This window comes from Erpetoichthys calabaricus, chromosome 2 (genome assembly GCF_900747795.2).
Source record: "Erpetoichthys calabaricus chromosome 2, fErpCal1.3, whole genome shotgun sequence".
Taxonomy (NCBI): domain Eukaryota; kingdom Metazoa; phylum Chordata; class Cladistia; order Polypteriformes; family Polypteridae; genus Erpetoichthys; species Erpetoichthys calabaricus.
Window position 1 is genome coordinate 182889986 of NC_041395.2, and position 12209 is coordinate 182902194.

A 12209-nucleotide genomic window follows, 5' to 3' on the forward strand; every position below is an offset into this window, starting at 1 on the left:
TCCATCACGCTGCCACTCTGGCACCATGATTTAAGGAAAAAAAACCAAAAAAAAACACAAAAAAACAACAACACACACATGGCATACTACAGCTATTTAAAAATCAGCACTTAATTCTTAGATACACACTCAAGATTCATTACATACATAAACCAAGAGGAGTTTTCTGTAACAAAACATTTTCCTCAAAAATGTTGTGATACTTGCCGTGCTTTGCTTTTGAGCTGGCTGAACTTCTGGTGATGGGCCATCAAAGTTGGGTGCATCTTCTGCCAAGCGCAGACATAGCTGAGCATATAGCGAGCTATACTTTGGCTCTTCTAGAGCTTTGTCTACAATCTTTAAGAGAAAGAAATGTGTACTTTTCATTATCATAAAGCAAACTGCAAAAAGAGTTTTGTTCAAAGATATAGAAACATTCATACTAAAGATTAAAATAAGTCTCTAACCCTTAAACAAAAAAACCCTTTACTGAACAAGTATTTAACACGTCATGAATCTTGCCAGTTTCCAAAACACACAAAAAGGAAGGTGTGCTACATTACAAAACGATTGACATACAGTGGGTTCCCAAATATTTCTAAATGTCAAATACTAAAAACTAACCAAAACTATCTTCTAAACAGATATACTGCAAGAGGCGTCAATTTGTTTTAAGCGCCATTTTTTTTGCATTGTTGCTTTTGGATGAAGACATGCGAGCTGGACAACACAAATTTATTCTATTAAACATTTTGTTAAGGTTTCTAATATAAAAATAAGCAATTTACATAAAACATGACCAAGTTTTATAATTAAAGACAAGCTCATAACTGGTTGAAATCAAACAAACAAAAAAAAATCACCAGGACCAGATATTTATCCTCTAGTTCTTAGAGGTTAGTGTGTGTATACAGTAATCCCTCGCTATATCGTGCTTCGACTTTCGCGGATTTTATATGTAAGCATATTTAAATATATATCTCTTTTTTTTGCTGGTTCGCGGATTTCTGCGGACAATGGGTCTTTTAATTTCTGGTACATGCTTCCTCAGTTGGTTTGCCCAGTGGATTTCATACAAGGGACGCTATTGACAGATGGCTGAGAAGCCATATTACGTATTAAATAAAACTCAACTATATTGTGAGTACGGGGGCTGTTCGCACCCCTAGAGGATACGGCCGCTCCTCAAAAAACGCTGAAAGATTACCTTCACATTGCTCTCTTCCTTGCTGCGCTTACATATGGCTGCTTTATCAAGCGATATGCTTCCCGCACTGTGCTTCGCATACTTAAGAGATCAAACAGCATGTATTGATTTTTGATTGATTGCTTTTCTCTCTCTCGCTCCGACATTCTCTGCTCCTGACGGAGGGGGTGTGTGCAGGGGGGCTGTTTGCACCCCTAGACGATACGGACGCTCCTCTAAAAATGCTGAAAGATTACCTTCATGTTGCTCCCATCTGTGCAGCTGCTTTATCAAGCGACATGCTTCCTGCACGGTGCTTCGCATACTTAAAAGCTCGAAGGGCACGTATTGATTTTTGTTTTCCTCTGTCTCTTACTCTGACATTCTCTGCTCCTGACGGAGGGTGTGTGAGCAGAGGGGCTGTTCGCACACTGGTCTAGAGGATATGGACGCTCCTCTAAAAAATGCTGAAAGACTACCTTTACATTGTACATCCTTGCAGCTGCTTTGTCCGGTGGTGCTTCGCATACTTAAAAGCCAAACAGCCCTATTGATTTTTGTTTGCTTTTTTCTCTCTCTCTGACATTCTCTGCTCCTGATGCGCACTCCTTTGAAGAGGAAGATATGTTTGCATTCTTTTAATTGTGAGACGGAACTGTCATCTGTCTTGTCATGGAGCACAGTTTAAACTTTTGAAAAAGAGACAAATGTTTATTTGCAGTGTTTGAATAAAGTTCCTGTCTCTCTACAACCTCCTGTGTTTCTGTGCAAATCTGTGACCCAAGCAGGACAATATAAAAATAACCATATAAACATATGGTTTCTACTTCGCGGATTTTCACCTTTTCGCGGGGGGTTCTGGAACGCAACCCCCGCGATCGAGGAGGGATTACTGTATTTATTTTATGCCCCAGGGGTGTTGATAGATACAACACCCTTGGCGCTAATTTTTAGGAAGTCACTGACCACTAGGTTTAACTCCAGAAGACAGGACAGTGGCAAATGGTTGACCAGGCAGATCCAAGTAACTATAGGCCAGTAAGCTTAATGTGCATCACAGATAAAATGGAAGGAATTACGACAAAGATTGAGCAGCACATAGCAAAAACAGGAATTCTACTAAAAAATCTGCATGAACTCAGAAGAGGGAGGTCATGATTTACCAATATGCTGGAATCCTATGAGGAGAAACAAAAAGGATATGATCAAAGTGGGGCATATGATATTAATTTGACTTTCAAAAAGCATTTGATAAAGTGCCATATGAGAGGTTGGGCATCAACCTAAAAGAAGTGGGAATTCAGGGTGTTTGTAGAAGGGTGCAAAATTGGCCGAGACACAGGAAGCAGAGGATTATGATGTGAAGAACCTTACCAGAATTAGCTAATGTTAAGGGAAGTGTTCCAAAGGAGGTCAGTGCTAGGGTCACTATTTTAACATTTATAAATGAATTCGATAGGAATACAAGTAACAAGCTTGTTATGTCTTCAGACTATAGCAAGATAATCTAGAATCTGCTGAATCACTACAGAGGGACTTCAAAAGCATACAGGCTTGGGCAGATTTGTGGCAGAAGTAAAATGTAAAGTATTGCATGTAGGAGGTGTTATGTTTGAATACACAATGGGGGGATTGAAAAGGATTATGGGGTCATAATAAACTCAACACTATCAACTGCCAGACAGTGCTCAGAAGATATTAAGCAGACTAACAATGTTCAATTATACAGTACAGGACCAAGGGATTTATGCTCAAGCTTTAACATGCACTAGTGACACCTTACCTCGAGTACTATGTACAGTTTTGGTCTCCAAGCTAAAAATCACATAGCAGCTCTAGGGAAAAAGTCCAGAGAAGTATACTCCTGACCAGGATGATTCCAGGGATACAGGGAGTGATTTATGAGGAAAGATTAAATGTTCTGAGCTTATCAGTTTAAGCAAAAGATGATTAAAGACTGAAATGTTTAACATTATGAAGGGAATTAGTACAGTAGCGAGCTGTGTTGGACTGAATGGCCTGTTGTCATCTAAAAATGCATTATAGAAGTGTTTTCCGTTTTGTAAAGTTCGATTCAAATATTAAACAATTTTTAAAAGGATTCCTTCATATGACATAATGCTAGAACACACTACCTCAAGAGCACAGCCAACAAATTTCACAAGTGTATGGTTTTTATATCAATCATATGCACAAAGCATGTTGACTACTAGTGTCCTGTGGGCTCTAAAATAAACCAAAAATTCAGATTTTAAAAAATACTAGAATTCAAGCGTTGTAATCATACAGAAGGTCATGGTTGATAAAAATTTACATTTTTTTAAAAATCAAAATACTATTAACTTGATTTAAAAACATAGCCAAGATATTAATATTGGAAATGGCTATTACCACTTCAATAGACCAAATTATACTACTCGCACAGAACAGTTTTCAGCACCTTAATGGCCAACTCTTAGCTCATCAAATAAATCTCCAATTGCATCAGCACAGCTGAAACATTCAACTCTGAACAACAAAGTAAATGTTATTCCTTGGGTTGCAACGTACTGGAATTCCTAAAGGTTAATTGTGGGTTCAAAAACAAGTATATTGCCGTTTTGCAAAATGAAGATTGTTCCATGCTACAGATTGCCAAAGAACGGAATATTTCACATAAAAATGTGTCCAATCGTCTTGAGAACAGGAACACTGGATATAACTAGGACAGAGGAAGAGGAGTCAAAGAAAAAGGACACAGAGGCACAAGGGGAGAAGTACTGTAGCCTGTAGTTTGAAAAACCAACACCTTACAGGATTCTCAAATGGCTTTTTCCTTAAATAGTTCATGCCAAATGTCATATGTACAGTAACAGTGAAAACAGGATTCTGGAATGCTGTCCTTAGAGGCAGTTTCAAAGGAAAAAGACAACTGAAACTGTCAAACTAGAGTTTGTAATCACCCAGAAATTCACTCACCTGGGTCTATTTTGCCCATTTTAATGTCTTTTCACGTTTAAAGGAGTGTGAGTTAAGTACTTTGGAAAAGTTGCTAAAAATTAAAACTCAAAACAGGTGCTGTCCGGTTTCTAATTATTTAGCAAACTTTTGTAACCCTAACATAAAAATCCTAATGCTACTGCTGCAGTAAGCCATGTGGCAGAAAGTAGGAAGTGAGCGCAGCAACAGTAAGCATGGTGTGTTTATTACCTCTGTGTTTATTCTCTCAATCAATCCTTCACCATCCTGCTTAGTTAGCCCTTGTGAAGGCATTCCCTGGAAGTTCTTTTTTCTAGTTTTACAGCTTTTGTTTAAGTAACTTTGGTTAGTACTGAACAGAATGTAAATGAGCATAGCGGCAGGCATTCATTCAGGGAAGGATATATGAATAATGGCCTCATGCCGGACATGCGTGTCCTCAACCTCTGGTAGCAGATGAAAATATAGCCCGAGAAGAAGCAAGCTATCTGGCATCAGGTCATCCTGCAGATGCTACTGTACACAATAAAGAGTCTCCTTTAAGGCAAAGGAGTCATCCCACCCTTTTAAGTAATCAGCCAAGCAGTGATCAGAGCCCGCCTGTGCTAACACCTCGCCCCAGTTGTTATAACCACCACATGGGTAAAACTGCTGGACACTCTTGTGACCATACCTCATCAGATTTAGCAAGGTATCTGGTACGAAGCCAACCGATATCAGGACTGAAGTTTGATTACCGGCCCGAGAATTATTTGGCCTGGAAATTCACATTCCTTAATGCCATAGAGACATTGGGCCTTACAGCCGGAGATAAGATTTATTGATTAAATGGCTTGGGACAATCTGCAGAACATGTGCATCGCATCAAGTCAACGAAAGTGCGTAACTTGTCTATTGGGTTGCAGCGCATTTGGGGGAGATTGGAGGAGATTTATGGGTCACCAGAAGCCACAGAAAGTGCTCTGCTTGCAAAACTGGACAATTTTCCTAAAATATTACCAAAAGAGCACCAAAAGCTTGGAGAACTGAGTGACTTCCTCTCGTTTTGCAGCCTTAACTTCGGGCAGTATTTTTTTTTTTTTTTACCAGGGCTTTCCTAATTGGACACTGCTAGAGGTGTTAACCCAATAGCAGAAAAGCTCCCATATGCAGGAGAAGTGGATGATGCAGGGCTCCTGCTATAAGCAAGAACACAAGGTTGCCTATCTCCCCCATTTTCCTTTTTTGCAGTACATACACAGTGAAGCGAAGGCACGTAATGACCCTAGCTTTACTCTCCCCTCCTCCACTGTTAACCCAAACAAGAGATTCGTTGAGAGTCACAGTAATGCCCGTAAGGCAGTGTCTGTACACAAAACAGATATTACTCCCACTTCCAATCCAACAGCCAATGATGACCTAGATAGACAACGTCCAGTTCATCGCAAACCTCACCCCTGAGAAAGTGAGAAGGCTTTAGAAAGATGCCCTTCGATGAATGGAAAAGAATATTAAAAACAACATCTGTTTCAAATGCTGTGTATCAACCAAACATGTTGCCAGATGTTGTGAAGAAAGTGTCAATGTTCTGAATGTGAGTGACAGGCATTCAGGTGCCCTCCATCCACGCCCAGCTCCTTGGCTTTCCAAGTCACCTTCTACCCTTGCACAGCATGGCGGGGAGAAGAAAGAAGCAGCAGATGAAGCTATTACGTCCAAATGCACCGAGGTGTGTGGTGGTGAAGGCTTTAGTGGGAAAACCTGTGTAAAAATATGCCTTGTGAATGTTTATTCAGCCAGCGACTGCAGCAAAAGCAGGAGGATGTATACCATGCTGGATGACCAAAGCAATAGGTCCCTAGCTCGGCCAGACTTTTTTGACATTTTCAACATAGATAGAACTTCAGCTGCATATACATTGAAAACCTGCTCTGGAATAGCCGAGACTACTGGCAGGCAAGCGGTTGGTTACATCAGAGAGTCAGATGAAAAAGTCTTCCTTTGCCCACACTCCTAGAATGCGATATGATTCCTGACAACAGGGATGAAATTCCTACTCCAGAAGCTGCTCGCAACCACCATCACCTCAAGGCAACAGCCTATGAAATACCACTTCAAGATACAGAAGCAGCAATTCTGCTGTTGCTGGGAAGGGACATGTTAAGGGTGCATAAAGTCCATAAACAGATCAATGGGCCCCATGATGCAGCATATGCCCAGAAGCTGGACTTGGGCTGGGTAATAGTTGGTGATGTGTGCCTGGGTGGTACACACAGGTCTTGAGGTCACTAGCATGAAAACGTACATCCTGGAGAATGGCAGACCAAGTCTCTTTCACCCATGTGAGAGCCATATGATGGTCAAAGAGGTTCATCCCTTCTGAGCAGCACCAACTCTTCTGCCACATTCCCAGTGGAAGCCATCTGACCGAAGTAAATGGGGAGAAACTTGGACAATTGGTTTTCTACCAAACAAAAGGTGATCACAAACTTGCACCTTCTATGAAAGATCTTTTATTTCTCAAAACTATGGAGAATGAATTCTTCCAAGACTCCAGCAACAGCTGGGTGGCCCCACTTCCTATTCATAAACCACGGAGGCAATTGCCTGATAATCGTGTATATGCTATGAATCGTTTTAGATCTCTTAAGCCGCACCCTTGAGAAACATCCAGAGATGAAAGCTCATTTTCAAGAATTCATGAAAAAGATGGATAGCCGTCATTGCAGAGCTTGCACCTCCGGTTCAAGGTGGTACGGGAGTACTAGTATTTGCCCTTCTTCAGAGACTACCATATGCAAAAGCCCACCCAAATACATGGTTTTTGATTCTATTGCCCAATTTGAAGGGGTTTCCCTTAATGTGCTGCTCTCTGGGCCGGACTTGAATAATAGCCTGTTGGGTATCCTTATAAGATTTAGGAAGAACCCTGTTGCACCTACTGCTGACATTCAGCAAATGTTTCATTGTTTTCTAGTGCAAGAAGATTGCAGGGATGTTTTACACTTCCCATGGTATCAGGACAGTGACCTGGACAAAGGGGTTGTTGACCATAGAATGAGGGTGCATGTTTTTGGTAAGTCCCTCACCTGCTGTGGCCATTTATGGTCTGAGGCAAGTTGCACAAGAGGGAGAAAGAGTATGGCAGTGATGTGTGCTGCTTTATTCAGAGACTTTTATATGGATGATGCTTTAAAGTCCGCTCCCACTGTGGAGGAAGCAACTGATCTTCTTAAGAAAATGCAGGAAATGTTAGCAGCTTCAAATCTTAGGCTCGACAAAGTGGCCTCTAACAAAGCTGAGGTGATGGATGCGTTCTTAATGGAAGATCGAGCCAAGGATCTACAAAATCTTGACATGTCTGTGGATGACCTACCTGATCAGCAAAGTCTTGGTGTAAGATGGATTATTATGTCAGACATTTTTACATTTTATGCACCTGAAACTGAGAGACCATATACCCGCAGAGGAGTGCTCTCAACGGTCAAGTGTCTTTTTGACCCACTGGTTTCCTGGCACCAGTGACTATCCGGGGGCACTTCTCGGAAAAGTCTCAAGACATAGCAGTGATTGGGACACCAACCTTACACAGAGCATGCATGAACAATGGGTGCAATGGCACAGTTCACTGCAGTGCCTCAGAGGCATTCAAATACCCCATATATATTCTGCTATTCCACCTTCTAATGCCCTACGCACGGAGCTGTGCTTTTTTCCTGATGCCTCTGTGGCTTACGTCAAAGTCCTAAGCCATGACAAGCAAACAGATGTAGGCTTTGTCCTCGGCAAAGTTTGGTTAGGGAATGTCAAAGTAAATGTTGTATTTCATCACGTAAATTCACTGAACTTTCGGCTGTTAAGCTCTTAGTTATAAATGCTACTGTATTTACTCTTACTTATACAAGTACTTAGTGTTTGTATTTGTATTTAGTTTCACACCATTTTTGTAATTAAACATTCTCAGCATCACTTTGTGGTTCTGGGAATTATTGCATGAAGGTGTTTAGCTTGCTGGATAATTGAACAGGAGATTCAGTGAGGCCAGTACAGGTGCCCAATTTTTAAACTGAAACCAGCAACGGTTCCACTATTAGGCTTATTAAAGCTGGTCACACCAAAGGCACTCAAAATACATCCTGCATAAAATGTGCCCTTAGACCCATGTTTACTTGTTATGTGGGAATACTTAAAGGAGGCAGTGGTGTTTAGGCAATAGCTAGAATTAAGACAGCTTGAGATCCCCTCGGGTTAGAAGGAACACTTCTGATTCACAGATGGTCAGCCATTTAACTGCATACAAACAAATGCAGTTCACAAGGGCATTCTGTACCAAATTGTTAAATTTACTGAGAATCTCACCTTTGAAAGACTCATTTCAAAACTTAAATGCAGCAACTGTTCTATATAGTCTTAAAAACAACAACAAAAACCTATTAAACAGAACTGGACGTGAACTTTGAGAAGCAAGGCAAACACTGACAATTTTAATTAACATCCAAGTTGTACAAGCAGTGAAATTCCTGGTCACCACCATTTCTAGTACTAACACCAGAGGTCAAAACACATTTGTTGTGTTAATGTAATTACAGAGGCTATGCTGAGACACTGGAATAAATACACTCTCTGGAAAAGTAAATTCCCTTTCTCACAGCAGTTATTAAAAATATCTGACCTTTCCATTACTGTCTACAAGCATTGCAATGTACTGCTTTGTGCCACAGATCATCACTTTTAAATATCTGACCAGACATTTTAAATATATAGTCTGCATGTCATGCCAACATCTGATTGGTGCTTTACCACAAGCATTCTAATTTCCCATTGGCATATTCCAAAAATATGACTCTAAATGGACCTAAGCAAATATGAGAAAACAAGAGAAGGAAAAACGGGGTGGGGGTGTAGGAACACCCAAGCCCTTTCTACTTGTGTGTTTTAAGAGAATTGTGTTTGGAGGGGAACATAAAAATGTGTTTACACTTAAATGAGGACTGGCTTAATATAGATATTTAAAGCCGAAGGTAACATAAAATCGTAAAATAGGATATACATTTTAAAATGAATTTTACAATAAGCCACCTTGCTAATTTACTCCAATATGTTCATTTCACAAATGAACAGAACATACAAATCTTTTCCCATTAGGATTCCCATTTGTATCGCATTTTAATGATAATAAAATTAGACAAATATTACCCACTACGTTAAGTAAAAACTTACCAGCAAGATGATGCCTTTAAGGACAAGTTTAGAATCTACACCCACATTCAGGAGCTCAAGGCATAGCTTGTCAAACTTTTCAGGGGTGAGTTTGTTTAATATACTGAAAAATGAAAAGGGAAGAAGGATGGAAGAAAGGTGTTAAAATCTTTGACAGGCTACAAAATAAGGTTCTAACACAAAAAAAAAGCACTAACTGCTTCCTCACACATACAGTGCCCTAGGTTCAGTGTGAAGTTCACCAGGTACTCCCACATTCAGATGAGGTATACTGTACCTTGGGTTATTCTGCCTACACAAGTCAGACAGAGAGAGTGTGCATGTGTGTCGGCACTGCAATGGACTAGCACCTGTATTGTAGCAATATTAGAGGACAGACTGAACCCTAACTTAGATGAATCTGATTTGAAATGGAGTTGCACATTGAGTCAGGAATAAGCCACATTTAGTGCTATCAAATGAAATGTAGCATGCATTTTCTTGGGGTTTTGAAGGAATCCAAATTTTTAAATTGAGAGATTAGATCAGGACAAAGAGAATACATCAATGCTTATTTTCTTTGATGTATTTTTTCGCTCTTAAAAGCCTCCACAGAATAATAGAAATCACTTACCCTCTTACTTTCCTAAAGATTGCATCATGTCTTTCTTTTTCATTTGTGGAGCTGACATCTCGTCTAGTGCTTCGTGAAGGAACCCATCTCTGAACGCTAGGCCCTGGGGTTTTCCCCAGGTACTCGCTAAATAACAAATAAATCAATGTATTAAACTCATAACATTCAGTGCACACAAGTTCTAAGCACAGACTCAAATGCCTTTTTTATATATACCTGTAATTACAGGGTGGGTGGGTTGATCAAAAAAATGGTGTTTTGGATATCCCAATAGCCAGTGCCTACATTTAACATGCGATATCGGACACTAAGAGACCATTAATAAGCAGTTTCCACAAAAATGTAGTTGTTGGGTCACAACGTGGATGTTAAGCACAGACTAAAGTTTTATGGTTTAAGATACTGAATTTCCCTTAGGTTTGTTTACTTTAATGATGACCTGGTTTGGCCAAAGAGGGTACAGACAAAAAATGTGCAGCAAGGATGTTTGTGTATGTGTGAACACTGCAGACCTCCAACTACATAAAATAGGTAGGAACAACCAGCAAAAAGTGTACAGGAATTTTCATATGCTCCCATTAGAAGGATATGAAGTTACACTGGTTCTCTTCTCTATTTTAAAAAGGATGTCAAGCTGTAATACCCCTTTTTCTGTTTAAGATTGTCCTAAATCATTAGACAGACTGCTGTCAAATTCAGATCCAACCGAGGAAATTAGTTTTCAAACATCACTTTTTAGTTAACATTTTGAATAGAAAATTTATTTTATAAAGTTGTCATGGTACTCTGACAATTTTGAACAAGTTTTATCAAACCAGCTTGGGCAATTCTAGATGTTCGCTTACTCAAGGCAAATGTACACATTAAGAGATTTATGCATTTATTTAAAACTAGTTAGGTGAAAACCATACCTGTTGCCGACAGTCTTGGGATAGTGCTGAGATGCACCCCTACCTCCTCCTCCGCCCGAAGAAGCACTATGGAAACAAAACAAAGTATATATGCAAAGTTGTACTGCAGCAAGATAAAAAACAGGAGACCAAACACACATCAGTATCTACATTGAAAAAAATTGCATTAAGCTTCACCCAATTCTACTACTGGAAGTCGAAACAATTAATACAGACAATGTTACAATTATCAAACAGCATCAAATGAGGCTGGTGATAAAGCTTTCCAACCCATTTTACTCACTTTGTTTTATATAATCCCTGCTCAGGTCTCTAATAATTTAAAACACAGATTTTTAAATACTTTTATCATTTGCATCTTTGGAATAGCTAAAATTTATTTTGTCAAATTTCACATAATGAACTTTGACCTCAGAATATGGACAAACCTATTCCCTAGAAAACAAATTCCTCCCCCCATCCCCCCCCAACTGTGAGCTCTGTCAAGGGGTGGTAATATTTGTGAATTATTTATCTACAAAGAAATGCACTTTACATTAGGCACCAACAAGTATTTTACAATGAAGAAAATGTATAATCTACTAGTGTTAACATAAGGACAGACAAGGATAGGCGTACTACAGAAGACTGGGCTATCACTAAAACATTACGTGGCCAAAGCTGGGAAGCACCTAATTAACTAGTTCAATACAAATTTAAAGAGCAACAGGTGTAGCAGCAGGCACCACTACTATTTTATAGCTCTGTGAATACGAGATTTGTGCCTAAACAAGCAGCTGCTGAAGGCAGGAAATCACAGCCATTTTTGTACAGGTCCTCCAAGTACTATGGGTTCCTCCCACATCAAAGATTAATCATCAAGATTTATTCAGTTTTATATTAAGCCAGATACAGGCAAAGCTGCAGAGTTTATACAACACAGTATTAAATGCTCTGTTGAGCTATTTAGCAAAGGAATGTGGTGGTGTAAGCGAGCAGACAATGGAAAAGAGAAAGCTTACAGCATAGCCAGCAAAGAAGTCATCTTGGAATTTTGGGTACCATGCCTAGGCAGTTTATATTTGTAGCTAAAGGACCTAATTTCAGTCTGGGAACATTACCTTTTTTTAAAAAGGAAACATTCCTAAATATCTGGCATGTTACAATCCAGTAAAAGGAATAGAGATACTTTATTAAACCCAAGGGGAAATTCACAAATAGCATTCTTATTTTCAAATTATTCATTTTGATTTATTGCTCACAACCAATTAACTATATTTAAAATTGATATTTATTAAAAAAATTCTGAAAAAGAATACATGACTAGTGAGTATTCATTCAGGGGAAAACAAGTTAATTAAATGCAATATTCCACCCCAAA

The 12209-nt window shown here is 39.4% G+C and overlaps 1 protein-coding gene across 1 annotated transcript in view; it reads right to left on the minus strand.

Moving 5' to 3' along the window:
- LOC114646605 (eukaryotic translation initiation factor 4 gamma 2-like) overlaps positions 1-12209 on the minus strand; it is a 69896-nt gene that overhangs the window by 37390 nt on the left and 20297 nt on the right. Inside the window, exons 3-6 of the mRNA XM_051922573.1 lie at positions 10850-10915; positions 9939-10064; positions 9326-9428; positions 208-339 (exon numbers count right to left, since the gene is read on the minus strand). Of these exons, the coding sequence (XP_051778533.1) occupies positions 208-339; positions 9326-9428; positions 9939-10064; positions 10850-10915 (427 nt within the window). The remainder of the gene's footprint in view (positions 1-207; positions 340-9325; positions 9429-9938; positions 10065-10849; positions 10916-12209) is intronic.